This window comes from Ctenopharyngodon idella, chromosome 7, assembly GCF_019924925.1.
Source record: "Ctenopharyngodon idella isolate HZGC_01 chromosome 7, HZGC01, whole genome shotgun sequence".
In the NCBI taxonomy this organism is placed as follows: Eukaryota; Metazoa; Chordata; class Actinopteri; order Cypriniformes; family Xenocyprididae; genus Ctenopharyngodon; species Ctenopharyngodon idella.
The window spans coordinates 25772831-25788512 of record NC_067226.1 but is presented as its reverse complement, the minus strand read 5'-3'; the positions used below and the strand labels follow the sequence as shown (position 1 = coordinate 25788512).

At 39.7% G+C, this 15682-nt stretch overlaps 1 protein-coding gene across 1 annotated transcript; it reads right to left on the bottom strand.

Annotated features, from left to right (window-relative positions):
- Nucleotides 1-3322: 3322 nt before the first annotated feature.
- c7h4orf54 (chromosome 7 C4orf54 homolog) lies at nucleotides 3323-8216 on the bottom strand. Its single transcript, XM_051901498.1, has one exon. It carries the CDS (start codon nucleotides 7674-7676, stop codon nucleotides 3342-3344), a length of 4335 nt encoding a protein of 1444 aa, XP_051757458.1. The 5' UTR covers nucleotides 7677-8216; the 3' UTR covers nucleotides 3323-3341.
- Nucleotides 8217-15682: the final 7466 nt, after the last annotated feature.

The window sequence follows — 15682 nt, the reverse complement described above, 5'->3', positions numbered from 1 at the left end:
GCAGTTGTGGCCGAATGGTTAGAGAGTCAGACTGGTAACCCGAAGGTTGCGTGTTCAGCAGAAAATGGCTGCCCATTGCTCCAGGTGTGTGTGTCATGGTTTGCAGTGTGTGTTCAGTACTCACTGTTCCTAATGTTTGTGCAATAACTTGGATGGTTAAATGCAGAGACAAATTCCGAGTTTGGTTTATGGTACTTGGCCTTCACTTCACTTCACAAATATGTCTACAGGTCTGATTCAAACCTTACTTTTATTTAGAGGAAATATCAGATTTATAATTCTTTAGCTTATGAGAATCTAAAATGATTGTTCACCCAAAAATTACAGTTCTGTCATCATTTACTCACCGTTATGTCATTCCAAAGTTGTATGACTCTTTTTTTCTTCTGCAAAACACAAAAGAAGATATTTCAAAAAAAGTCCATGTTTTTCTGTATATTAAGTCAATGGGGCCCAATGTTGTAAGCAATTGTAAGCTTACAACATTGTACAGCTTACAAAACAGCTGTAAGCAATTTTTTTTAAGGTAATTTTTTTTCTTTTCATACAGGTTTCAAACAACATGAATAAATAATGAAAGATACATTTTCATTTTTGGGTGAACAGTCCCTTAAAATGATAGTATATAATCACCATCACTGATTTACAGTATATACTTAAATAATTCAAGCAGTCTTTAGACATTATTTATCTAAAATGATGCTCAAGAGCTATTAAAGGTTTGAAAAGCTATTTGGCATTTTCAGTTCAAGCTAAATCTGAAAAATTGTATCAAATGTATTGAATCTTTTTTGTTGTTGTTTACATTGTTGTGTTAATCTATACAATATAATACTTCCTGAGTTTATACTATACTGAGTATGTACTGTAAATCTTAAAGGGTTAGTTCACCCAAAAATGAAAATTCTGTCATGAATACTCACCCTTATGTCGTTCCAAACCCGTAAGACCTTCGTTCATCTTCAGAACGTCAGAACGCCGGCTCATTATTGGCCGGCTCCTGTGTCAGCGTCACACACGTGCCTCGTGCTGCTCATGTGAACAGCTTCTGCTAATACTGAGCCGGCGTTCTGACATAGAACCTGGAAGCGCTGAACGTAAAAAGCATAAAAGAATGACACAGAAGAGAAGATATTGTTGAATAAAGTCGTTATTTTGGTTTTGTTTTTGCGCACAAAAAGTATTCTCGTCGCTTCATAACATTAAAGGGGGGGTATAATGCTATTTCATGTATTCTGACTTATTTACACTGTTAAAGAGTTGGATTCTCATGCTAAACATGGCCAAAGTTTCAAAACACGAGTTGGACGTATGACAGAGTATTTCTGTGCCAAAAATCCAAAATTCCAAATCCTCATAAATTTCGCGGTCTTTTTTCGAGTATGTGCCTGTGTGACATCAGAAAGGTCGGAATTCCTTGTACGGGCACTTCTCCCAGAAGAGCACGCGCGCACACGTCGACCAGAGTGAAAGAGCAAGAGCACGCCCATCAACGCACATTTGGCTTTACGGAAATCGTCGGCAGTGCTGCACAGGTCACAGGACTTCACGAAATCAACAATGTCACCAAAGAAGTGTGTTTTTGGTTGTGAGGGAAAGATAACCTTGCTTCCCAAAGAACCCAGCGTTAAGTGGAGCTGAGAGTTTTGTGCTCGCGCATTACATTGATGCGCCCTTGATATTTGTTATTAAAATAACCATAGAAACTGATAGTTGCAATCACTTTTTTATTGGTTAAAATGAATGCAGAATATCCCGTGTTTTTCCGTGGCTGCTTGAGCCATCGGGATCGGCGCTCATGGTTTCATAAACAAAGCCCAGTTCTACGCTGGATTTACAGACCGTTTGAGTGGTCACAGCGGTAATGATGATGATCATGAGTCGGAACTACAGGTGGTGAGTAAAACTGCTTCAAATGTCTGTTTTGTTGGAATCTCATCTCAGCAAACTAAGTGCATATAATGTAAACAACACGAATGTAGTGAATTCATAAATTCATTATTCATCATTCACTATACGCTATATTCATTATAGTGATTCAAAAGTTATCCAGGGATAATGCGATGGTGTATTGTGTGTGTTTAAATACAGTTGTTTAGCTGACCATTGATAGCTTGCAGATGATCGCTACGCAAAAGCTGCGCGTGCTCGTCACTCTTTAGCTCCGCTCACACGGCACGCCTCCAGGCGCTCGGCTGTTTTCGGAAAGACTTGGTACAGCTTATCTATCTTTTATAAATATGATAAAACTAAAGACTTTTTGGACATATGAAGGATGCATTACTACTCTATAGGTACTCAAGATTAACATGAGATTGGAAGAAACTGTGTGTGATACCCCCCCTTTAAGGTTGGTTGAACCACTGTACCGTCACATCGACGGTTTTAACGATGTCTTTAGTACCTTTCTGGAACTTGAAAGTGGTGATTAAATTGCTGTCTATTGAGGAGTCAGATACCTCTCAGATTTTATCAAAAATATCTTAATTTGTGTTCCGAAGATGAACGAAGGTCTTACGGGTGTAGAACAACATGAGGGTGAGTAATTAATGACCGAATTTTCATTTTTGGGTGAACTAACCCTTTGAATATCTAAGTATTAACTTACAAAATAGTATTCCACAATACTAAAAAACAAAATCAAACAATGTCTGTGCACCTGAACTGTAACAAAACAATGTTTTAAACAGGTATGTGAGATGACATTAAGTAATCAAACTGAAAATGTCTTAAAGATCTTGGAAAAAGACATGTTGTGTAGCTAGAAGATAAATACATTGCCATTCTTGTATTTTGTATTGTTGTATGATTATTTAGCATTTTCAGTTCAAGCAAAATCTTAAAGGATTAGTTCACTTTAAGAATATGGAAGGCGGTCGGCGGAAGCTAGTTATTTTATTTTAAAACATGTTAAATATGGATATTTTTGGATATGGATACTTTTCTTACACAAACGCATCGCTTCGCTTCAGAAGGACTTTATTAAACCCTGGAGCCGTGTGGAGTAGATTTATGATGGATGGATGCACTTTTTTTCAAGCTTCAAAAAGGTTTTTTCTGTGTGCTATAAAGCTTTGGAGCATCAGGGTGATTATTAATATAACTCCGATTGTATTAGTCTGAAAGAAGAAAGTCATATACACCTAGGAAGGCTTGAGGGTGAGTAAATCATGGGTTAAACTTTCATTTTAAAGTGAACTAATCCTTTAAAAATGTTTTTTTTTTAGTTCAAATATAGTCAATCATTTTTAAAAGCCCTTAACATTATGAAAAACATTCAATGCATGCAAATATGATGAAGAAACAAAAAATTTGCACTTACGCTGCAGGTGGGCGGGACTTTACCTATGCTCCACCACAAAGCTCATGGTGGTGCCGTCAAAGGAGGGGGGAGCGATGATCCTTGGCCCTTGCTGGGAGGTGATGCTGATGACAGGCTGCTTGCTGTTGGCCAGCCTGCTGGTGGTAACATGTTGAGCCACAGAGGTTGTTTGCGACGACTTCCCAGATGGCATATAGTAAGGGCTCTCCATATAAGCCCCATCCTCCTGCTGTCCCATGTGCGAATGGGATTTCTCCCCATCATCTGCTTCTGACTGCATAGAGAGCTGGGACTGAATAGTGCGTGTGGGAATCATCGTGGTTGGCATGTATCCTGGGTAAAACATGTAGGTGTGGCCATAAGCTCCCGGGCCGAGAGCGAGAGGGGATATCGGAAGTGGGACGGGGGTCATGGGAGGCTGCTGCGGCATGGGGACGTCCACATACTGTCCGGTTTCTGGGTCGAACAGACGTCTGGTGGCTGGCTGCACCGGAGTGTCCACCAAGTAGTAGCTTCCTGTGGTGGGATCCAGCAGCATCTTCCTTTGGGTTGTCTGGAAGTGCTCTGTCGGGATGGGGGAGGGTTGAACTGAAGGGGAGAAGCAGATAACTTGAGGCTGAGCAGCTTGCATTGTGACAGGCAGGGGTGTGTGGTAAATAGTGGCGGTAGGGGTATCCGGGGACCGTGTCTCCATGACAAACGATGAACGTTTTGGTGACGGATGGCTTCTGTTGTCACTGTGAGTCAGGTAAGAAGGCGGACTGGCCGTTTGGGTTTTACCTCCTCCGGGTGGGACTGTATAAACAGCCGTTTTGCCCAGACCGGCTGCGGTCGGCTTTTTGGCGGACGTGGCGTGAGGCTTCACGGGTATGGTTAGGTAGTTCTCCGAATCAGCTGTGGAAGTGAACTGCAGAGGGGCAAACTCAGTCTCACTGCCGTTCGGCCTCTCCCGCTCTTCTAGCACACGCTTTGGCTGAGATATCTTGAAGGAAATGGGTAGTTTCGGAGATTTGGGTGTCACGGCCTTCGTGCTCAGGGATGCTGGTGATGCAACGTGCGTTTGCGGTGTCTTTGTGGCTACTGGCTTCTTGGTTATATTCTTGCATGGCGTTCCTGTGAAATGCATGAGCGCTTTAGGGCCGTTTCGCACTTCCCGCGTAATCGGAGTGGCTGATGACTTGTCGTCTTTTTTAGGGGGCGTCTCCATCAGGTTTGAGTTTGAATCTCGTCTCAGCAAACTATCCGTAGGAGCACTGCTTTCCTGTTCCTCCACAGTGTGCTTCTCGCTGGAGATGAGCGAGAGCACGTGGCTGTCCGTTATCGGCCGCGGTTCTGTTTTTCTCTTCCACTCATTCTTGTCAAAAACATACAGTTGCTCCATTGTTTTGACAGCGGCTTGCAGTTTTTCCAAAGCGGCTTGGTTGGCCATCTTGGGTTCGGTTTTTTTCTCACTGGCGTCGCTTGTTTTATCTTGTTTTTTTGCGCTCGTCTCGATTCTTAATCCAGTTGGAACCTCTTGCTTTGGCAGCCTGTTAGCTACGGCAACCTGAGGAGAGGACCTGTCAGTCTCAACTATATCCTCTGGAAATCGTCTCTTGGGGGGGTCTATTAAATTTCCGGATTGCTTCACATTGCTATTTGTATTCACAGACTGGCATTTAATCACTATGGGTGAAAGAGAGGCTGAGTTCAGATAAGGACTCTGCTTTAATGTCTTCTGCTCACCATCACTAGATTTGTTGTCGTTGTTATCTAAAGACACAAAGTGATACGAGCTCTTAACCAATTTACGCACGTCTCTAACCTGGTGAATGGGGGTCTGTAGCTTGCCCTTACTATCTCTAATGTCTCTGACTATAAAGTGAGGCACTTTGTCAGAGGACTCACCCTTGAAAGCCGCGGCGAGCGCTTGGCATCTGGTGTCCTCAGCTGTCTTGCAGCCTAAATTGGGAGTCAGCAGCTTCGCGATATTGAACGGGTCGCTTTTGTTGTCCCGTACGCTCCGCAGGCTTATTTTGATTTCGGGGGACTTCGATGTCACAGCGCTGCGCGTGGCGTCTGACACATAAAGTGTGTTCGAGCGCCACTTTAAAGCTCCGCTTTCTCCTTGATCGCGCGTGGAATAATTCACATTCGGCGGGGGTTTCCTGAGGTCCCTCTCCGAGGACGGAAGCTGTATGCTTGGCACAAATAAATGCGACATTTTAGTGTGCTTGCCGCTTGCTGAATCGTTGGTTTCCTCTGGACACTCGCGCAGCGGCTTCCCTTCAGGAGTTTTGTCGTTTTTATGTTCCTTTTGAAACTCTAGCTCTCCGTCCCTCCACGATCTGAACGCGCTATTTTGGCTTCGAAGCAGCGTGCTTTTGGAGGCTTCGAATGCTCCTTTTTTAGTATCATTCGCCGACTCTAAATTAGTTTCTGATGCACTCGTCAAAGTCTCTTCTTTGCGCGCGTCGTCTTTGGAATCGCTTGAATTACCGTCTACTATGTCGCCCAGATCGTCCACGCAGACGATAGTGAAGTCGGAGTCGGCTTCTGAGAATTTTGAGCTTTGCCTTTGCAGCCCTTTGGAATTTTTCTTGGCCGCTTTCTCTCTCTGTGCTTCTTGCGTCGTGAAGCACGGAGAGGGCGCGTGGTGCGCCTCGCATATCTCGCCCCTCTCCATTTTGCGCTCTTGCTCGAACTGCATTTTCTTAGAAATAACATTTTTGAGGAGACTCGAAGCGAATATGGCTTTCTTGTGTGTGTCGTCCATGGTTTCACCTGCATTGCAGGGTCTCTTGCTGGCCTCACTCCCTTGAGCGCTTGGCAAGGTGTGTGTAACTTCATCTGTGGAACGTGATCCTTCAGCGCTTTCGTTTACAGGCTGCCCGGATTTGACATTGCATCGAAAATTGAGCGTTTCGGTCAGTCTTATGAGGCCACTTTGCCCCTGTGAGAACTTCCCCATGAGCTCAATCTTTTTTGTGGTGGACGATGCGTTTTTGTGGCCAGCTAAATTGCCGTTCAGAGCGAATATCTCAACGGGTGGCGCTCGCATGCTGGTCAACGTCAAGCCTGTTATCCCCTTACCGTCCCTCTTTTTGGCGAAATGGAAATTGGGTGTGGAGCCTTTATGTGCTACTAAGTTTTTATCTCGCCCCTTGCCATACTTTAGGTCAACAAACGTCGACCACCTGTTGATTCCCAGCCCATGCTCCGAAGCAGAAGACTCACTAGAAGTACTAAAGTTGATGGCATCGAAATATGGATACGCCAAACTTTTGAAAGCCCTGGCAGTGAGATTACGCACTTCCTTATCGGCGTCATCCAGCTCGCTCACCGCGCTGGACGCACCGCTGGAATACTCATTTACTCGTTTGCTGCCGAAGTGCAAGCGCCCTGGCACAGCTATGAAACACTTTGCGTTGTCACACACTTTGTCTCCCTTTGCATCCACTCCTCTCAAAACATAGCGACTTGTGTCTTTTTCGTGGTCTTGGATGTTGTTTGGCTCATTCACAGCGCGGGAAGTGGCTTTGATTGACAGGTGAATCTGCCCGGTTGTATTTTGCTTTTTTGACAGGCCCTCATCTGAGCTGGCACATTTGTCTGTGTCACAGAGATTGCTTTCAGGCTTACTGCTGACCACTGCTCCGCTCGTATTAACCTGGTTGCTTTTCATACTCGCCTCTTTTGCCCCCATCGTTTCATCACTGTCAAAAGAGGCATAATCGACAAAAGAGTAGACCTGGAGATCGTCCTCGAGATCCCAGCTCGATCCGGTCTCAAAGTCGTAATCCACATCATGGTCCAACTCCAAAAGCTGGATTTCGTGGGTTGTGATATAGTGGGACTCATCTTCGCGGTCTTCGGGCGTGTCGTGATCCGAAAGCACCAGAGTCACCTCATCGTCCGATTCACTTTTGCTGCTCAGATAAACTTCATTGTATTCTTCACTGTTATCGTTTCCTAGGCTTTGTGTCTCCAAATTTGGGGATTTGGGGCTTTTCTTCTCGGTACAGTTCGTTTTATCGGCTTGAGGTATTTCCGAAGTTGCTGTTTCAAAAGAGCTCGACTTTTCCGCGCATTTATTTTTAGTAGATTCGTTTATTTTTCCAGTGGAAGGTTTATGCTGTCCTTCTGAATCGCTCATGCCACTAATACTTTTAATAATTGCCAGTTGACTCGAGTCTCCAGTAAATGTTACTTTCACTGTTTTTGTATCATCCAATTTCAGTTCCAGCAGGTCGTTCAGATCCACATAGTTTGACTCTTCTTGTGCTGCTATCAGGCGCATGTCCCGTTTGGAAAGCAAGTTCTTAAACGAATCGGTGTCTTCGCGGTAAATGAGCGTTTTCTCCGATGCTGCCATTGGCTTTGTTGGTGATGAAGCCGTAGTTGTCTTTTAGGAGAGACACCAGTCCCCAGGAATCCCCACTGCACTGCCCGTTGTCCAATCCTAGTGTAGTTGTGGCTCTGAGCTGCCTTCCTCACCCACAGTTGTGAGAGCGGCACTCGAGAACGTCATTTCACACGCGCGCCAGACGTTCACGCGACCTCCTTTCAGTGAGGGAAACGACACTACTCTAGCCCTACTGTACTTTCTCCTAGAATATGTCATGAATATTCACGTAAATATGCGATGGGAGGCGACAAACAGAGCCCTACTTTCATGACACAGCCTGTTGTGTTGCGCGCTGTCACTTAAAATGCAGTTGACTGCAAATTTAGAGCAGATGACGAAATGCGAAAACGGCTATTTTAGAGCGAGGATGTTATGTTCAGCGTGTTTTGTTACATACTGCAGACAAGGCTGACTCCCCCGACACAACATTTGCGCTAAAAATGAATCCTCCTTAAGCTTCTCGCTCGACAATGCGCGCTTTTGACGTGTCAATGCCTTAACCCAACAAAAGAAATATGTCACTGCCATATAATCACTCTCAGTCATGTGATGGAAAGGTTGACGCTCATGATGGAGTTACATCATGACGAATATGAGAAGGATTCACAGTCAGTGATGAAGCTATGATGAATGCAGTTGAATATATAGTGCGCTGCCAACATAAATAGTGGAAGAATTGATGAAGTGCTGCGTAGTTTATGTATAGGCTAAATATAGTTTAGTTACAGTCGCCTAACTTCTTATAAAACAATTTCATTTTTCCATCATCATTCCCAGGAATGTCTCATTTTAATGCTTAAAACACACTTTTTGGAGCGAGGTCAGCACCACAGCGGTGGACAGCTCCTTTGCATTAGACAATACGTCATTTGTTCATTCCTCAGAAGTAGGATGCACTCTAAAACGAATTAGTTATTAATGTAAAATGTACGTTTTTAATTTTTTATTTCACCAAATAACGTGCTGTTTAAATCATTTCTTCTCTCTGTTTGAACAAACTTTTGTCGATTAAATAAAGTTACCTATCCGCCCATTGCGTCTGAGGGGGCGTGGTCTTACATGCATATTTATTTAAGTAGGCCTGGGAAACGAATAAGGAAGGAATAAGGAAGGTAGCTACTGTAGTTGTTATTATAGTGGTTAAAGGCTAAAAGGGTTTAGCGTGACATATGCTGTTTTGTGTAAAAAAAAAAAAAAAAAAAAAAACAAAGTCAGTGTTTCTTCTCTCTAAGAACCTTATTCGCATTGATCTTTCACACAAATAGCCAAAAATCCATATATAAACATATTTACTTAATCTAGTATCTGAGCAAAGGTTTTACAACAGAAGCATATCTTGAATATTTACATATTTATAGGCTATATATAATATTTATAGATACTGTATGTGCTGCAAACTATTCTAAAGACAATAACATTTGTTTTACAATTCACTATTGCTTATGACAGATTAAAATGTAAATATTTATTGTAAAGTTAATTTTAAATTAAATATATAATATATACAGTACTGTGCAAAAGTCTTAGGCACATTGTATTGTCACACCAAAAAAAATAAATAAATAAATATTGCTGTTGTGTGTCAGAAATATCAGTTTACATTTCCAAACATTCCTTTTACCATTATTTCTAATAATCCAGTGACAGTTTTGTATGCACAAACAACAGCCGGTATGCTCCACACAGAGGTCTGATCTCACCATCATCAAGTCTATCTGTGAAAAATCTGAGACAGACTAAATCCAGAAGAACTGCAGCAACGTCTTCAAGACAGAACCTTTCTGCAAAACTACTTGAAAAACTATGTGCAAGTGTACCTGGACAAAAGCTGTTTTAAACGCAAAGGGTGGTCACACCACATATTGATTTGATTTAGTTAAAGGGGTCCTTGATTATGATTTCACTTTTTTAACTTTAGTTAGTGTGTAATGTTGCTGTTTGAGCATAATCTGCAAAGTTACAACGCTCAAAGTTCAATGCAAAGGGAGCTCTTTTCTTTAATGTATGGAATGCAACAGCTGGTAGGAACTAGTGACATCACTAACCTTAAAATTTACAGAAACCCTGCCCCCGGGAACATGCAACAAAGGGGGTGAGGCCATGTTGGGCTGCTTTAGAGAAGAGGAAGAGTTGTTGTAGTTGAGTGTTGTTACCATGCCGCCATTTTACACTAGACTGCTACACAAACGAGGGTCAGATCAATGCTAGTTTTGCACAAAAGATTAACATGACGGCACATGCTAGTCAATGAGTTTAATCAACTCCACAGCAGCTACATAAATGTATCCGCTAACCATTCAGAAATGTCCAGATTAATTCTATAAGTTGTAACTTCTTTCTGAGTCTCTCCATCAGTGTCCGACACCGGTTTGAACAATGCAAGGCTGAACACCGTTACTTACTGACAATTGTCATGTTGGCTGCGTGAGATTCTCCAGCTTTGTTGTTGTTGAGCAACCGAAGCGCGAGCTGTTAAAGCTCCGCCCTCTTCTGGAAAGGGGCCCGGGAGCAGCAGCTCATTTGCATTTAAAGGGACACACAAAAACGGCGTGTTTTTGCTCACACCCAAATAGGGGCAAATTTGACAAGCTATAATAAATGATCTGTGGGGTATTTTGAGCTGAAACTTCACAGACACATTCTGGGGACACCAGAGACTTCTATTACATCTTGTGAAAGATGTAATTATAGGTCCCCATTAATAAAAGTTAATTGATAAATAATATCTATTTGTGACATTATTTTTGAAAGCATCCTCACTTTACACTTGAAACTTTTCACAGTACTGTAGCTTTGCAGGTAGGTTTCTTTAAGCGTCTTGAAAATAATGGCAAAAGGAATGTTTGGAAATGTAAACTGATATTCCAACTGACACACTACAGCAAAAGATATAAATAACTGGCTTAAAACCATTTGTGTGTGTGTGTGTGTGTGTGTGTGTATGACAATACTATAACATGCCTAAGACTTTTGCACAGTACTGTATTTTTTTTTTTTTTTTTAATATTTGATACTATAACCTTAAAAGCTGCACCTCAAAACAAATAATACTTAATATAAACCTTTTATATCTTCTCCAAACGCATGTTGCTCTATTTTAACGGTTGAACCAACCATTGTAAGGATTTTTTGCTGTTTATGCAGTACATGCAGTAGAACAAGGCCTGCAGGAGACCCGTAAAGACTGGCAAATGTTTTAGACTGATATATCATGTTGCATTCCTTCAGCAACTGTAGGCTGAATGAGAAGACCACCATAAAGACAGTGTTAGTCTGAGATCTGACCTAGTTTAAAGTACTAAAGACCCTTCATTACCAATTCAACACCAGCCGCCAAGATGTGATATTTTATTTAGTATGGTGTTATGAAGGAATATTTGAGTTATTGATATTATATATGTTACACATTCTATCTACCATTTTCCATGTTGTGATTTTTTTTTTTGTTACATGAGAATAAATGCACGCACACACACACAAATGCATACATGTGTACACCAGGCTGCCACAAACAGGGTAATTTTAGTGCGCTATTTAAATGGCTCCTGTCTGCTCAAGTGTGTTCAGATACAGTTACATTCAGTGGCCATATTAATCCACCAGGTGTTAAATCATGTCATCTATTAATCATCAAATGGCAGTTCACACAGTTTAGAGCTGATTAGTTACACACACCCGAATATACAGCTTATATTCGCAGCCAATTTTTCTTGATTAATATAAGTGCGCTGTAAGTTCTCATGATTGGATTGCTGTGTCTTAATCAAAAGTAGTCAGAGAGCTTCTTCATGGTCGTTCCTGACACTCCTTTTCAGCGTTTCTGTAAACATACAATATAAGCGAAGTGAAATGAAGTGACATCAAGACCAAGTATGGTAACCCATACTCGTAATTTGTCCTCTGCCTTTAACCCATCCAAGTTAGTGCACACACATTAGGAGTTGTGAGTAGTGAACACACACACTGCAAACCGTGGACACACACACCTGAAGCAGTGGGCAGCTAATCACTGCGGTGCCTGGGGAGCGATTGGAGGATAGGTGTCTTGCTCCTCAGTCATGGGTATTGAGGGTGGAAAAAAGCACTGTTCATTCACTCCCTCCACCTACATTTTCCTGCCAGTATTGAGAATCGAACCTGCAACCTTCAGGTTACAAGCCTGCCTCTCTAACCATTAGGCCACAATTGCCTATAAATCCTTAAAACATCTTGTTTACACCATCCAGTCACAGCAGCAGTGTTAAGGATTTATCAGGTGGAGTGAGCAGAGTTCAGCACCCCGTGATCTTAGATACAGTATCTCACTGATAACTCTGAAACTCATCCTGAGTGTTTGACCATCTGCACAAAGTCATTCATCATTCACCCGAAGTCTTGGTCAGAGCAGGGGCTTTCCAGCTTGTCCTGTAAATTGATGTCAATGATTGTGAGAAATAGTGTTTAAGGTGAGTCAGGGCTTCTCTGCGGGTCAGATGAACTTTAGTCAATGCAACTGACATGAATATCATTAGCCTTTCTTGCAGCCCTTGTTAGGATCGCCACAAATTTATACTGTAAAAAAAGTCATTCATTCATTCATTCAAACAAATTCAGCTTGACTTTCATATAATAATATTTTATTTATTTATCATTACTAAATGAACCTGACTAGTTTGATATTTATAATATTTTATATATTTAAAATTATTCAATTGGCCTGAATACACGGAGTTAAATGATATTTATATTATATTTTTAAAATATATTTTACATGACTAAATCAGCTTGAATACACTGAGTTAAATTAATTATATTTAAAATATTTTATTTATTTAACATTATTAAAATACACAGCTTAAATACACTGAGTTAAACTAATGATATTTATATATTTTTATTTTTTTTACATTACTAAATCAGCTTGAATACATTGAGTTAAATTAATGATATTTATTTTATCATTACTAAATGAACCTGACTAGTTTGATATTTATAATATTTTATATATTAAAAATTATTCAGTTGGCCTGAATACACGGAGTTAAATTAAATGATATTTATATTATATTTTTAAATATATTTATGATTACTCAATCATCCTGAATATATTGAGTTAAATTAATTATATTTAAAATATTTTATTTATTTAACATTATTAAAATACACAGCTTAAATACACTGAGTTAAATTAATGATATTTATATTATAATATTTTATATACTGTTTATATATAACATGAATAAATCAACCTGAATACACTGAAGAAAAATTAATGATTTATATTATAATATTTTATTTATTTAACATTACTAAATAAGCATAAACACACTGAGTTAAATTAGTGATATCTATATTATATTTTATATATATGTCAGTGCAGCGGTGTTCTGAAATAAGGAGGCACATTTTTTATTTATTTATGAATCAATGTAAATTCATGTGCATTACTCTTAATGTTGACATCTTCCTTGTTAAATGAACATTACTTTACATTACATCAAAAAAGAAAAAAAGAAACCAAATACAATTCTATTTTGTAATTTTACATTAACAATGTATTGTAACAAATGTTCTATTTATCAAAACCAAGTCAATCTCATCAAGTTAGTGTTTTAAGCATTTCTACATTCATTCCAAAATAATAACTAAAGGCAATAATAATTTAAACAATATATTTTATTTGTGTATTGATGTTTTTCTTTTTAACTGTCAACTTAGGCTATTTTGGATCATCAGTCATGCTCCGTAAACACCGTCTGTCACAGACACGAAGATGTATTTTTAATTTCACCAAGCTGATTGCACTAAAAAGCCCCCGCAGTCATCATGCTTTCAGTCTATTTCAAGTTCATTTTGACGTGACAAAGCGGTGATATCTAACTGGGTGATCTGTTTACTTTTGTTCATTCAAACTGACGTGCGGAACGTGCACGTCAAAAAGAGGGAGGATTTATCACACAAACCAATCATATCCAATCATAACCAATTACATCCAATCATAGCGCGATGGAGACATTGCCTCCTCTCACGTGACTTTCCCCCATTCATTCTCAATTACCCCCCACAAAACCCACCGCACGCTATAGGGGGTCTGATGGTTTTCTATGAGTGGAAAGGGAGGCATGACTCCTGCTGTAACTTTACCTGTGGGTGTCGCTGTTGGGCAGTGTTCCTTTAGAAATACGAGTGACTTGTGCTATTTTTAATGTCATAATTTGTAATATTTGTGTTGTTTTATATGTAATATGGATTATTTTCTCATCCTCTTTTTTTGCCTCCTCGGAGGAAACGCCCCTGATATATATATATAACATTACTAAATTAACCTGACTAAATTTTGTTGACTGAATGAAATGAACTTTAAAAAATCAGATCAGTTAGAAATATCTTAACTAACCATATCCACTTTTTACAGTAAATGTGTATTGCAAATGATGTGAATGTTTGGTAAATAATGTAGTGATATTTAATTATCTTTATCTCTTTATCTCTTATAAATGTTGTGATGTTATTTCCATCAAGAGGTGCATCAATTTTTGGTCAAGATCTTGTATTGACAATGCAAGAGGTGAGCACTCTGTAAAGTCTTCTCCAGCACATCCCAAAGACTTTCAATGAATTTAAGGTCTGGACTCAGAGGTGCAAATTCATGTGTGAAAATGATTCTTCATGCTCTCTGAACCATTCTTCCACAATTTTAACCCTGATGAATCTTGACATTGTCATCCTGGAATATGGCCATGATGTGTCTTCCTACATGGTTGTTTAAGAAATGAAATCTACACATTCCATCAGTTAGGGTTAAAAAAGCTGTTCCCAAACATATAACAAGCTAGAATCATAATAATCACAGTAATAATGATCCAATAGACTCTTAAGGATTTGCCTATTTAAATCCAAACAGTAACTCTTTTTTTTTTTTTTTTTTTTTTTAGCCGGGCAGAGTATAAGAAGAGTAATGAAACTGCCATGCCCCCCTAAAGAGCTGTTTGGCTGAATTTGAAGTGACTATGAAGTAACACTTTTTTAAAGATTATATTATTTGGTTACACTTTATTTCAATCGTCCACTTTAGACTTTGTAATGACTATAAGTAACTTTGCAAATACATGTCAGCTAACTCTCATTAAAGTATTAGTAGACTGTAGCAGACTGTTAGTAGACTTAGGGTTAGATGTTAAGGTTGGGGTTAGTAGAATAAATTGACATGTAGTTACTTGCAAAGTTACTTTTAGTCAGTAGAATGTCTGTTATGGGATCATTAAAATAAAGTGTTAGCAAAAATTAAGCAGACAGTCTACTAATACTCTAATGACTACTAATTGACATGTAGTTGCAAAGTTTCTTATAGTAGTGGACCATCGGAAAATAATCTGTTACCTATTATTTTGCAAAATATAACTTGCAATCAATCAATTAATAAACAAACAAACAGTATTTTGTTTTTCCATAGAAACCAAAGTATCTAATGTTTGCAGTTGACTGCCAAATTATTCGATTTATTAGCAGTGGTCAGCAGTCACCCTAACGACTCAGTTTAAATTTGTCCCACCCTATTGCCCCGTCTGTCAGTGGACCCCTTCATAACTATGCAAGTTTTAAGCAGTCGACTCATGGCACATTAGCCTTCCTGCCAGAATGCAGTGGTTGTCTGGAGAACTATATTAAGTCCGGCTTGCAACCGAGACTTTGTTTGCACAGAAACTCTATTCTATGAGTATCCATATAGAGCGAATGCTTTCTGCCACTGAATGTGTCTGCGATTGTAAAGTCAGACTGGTCTAGTTTTCAGTGTCACATTTCACAACTTTTTAGTAGCTGCGAGACAGGGCGTCCACTGTATGAATATCTGGAGGTCTTTAAAACAAATTTATAGGGTTAACTGGATAATGATCAATCAAAAAGTGTCAGTCTAATCTTTCAGCCTTTAGATCAAATGCATAAATCAGGTGTCATATAAATGCCTGGAAGGCACTTTTAGCTCCTACATAAAC

What these genes read in the sequence shown, in the direction of transcription:
- c7h4orf54 (XM_051901498.1), bottom strand. Translation starts at nt 7,676, where the DNA reads ATGGCAGCATCGGAGAAAACGCTCATTTACCGCGAAGACACCGATTCG.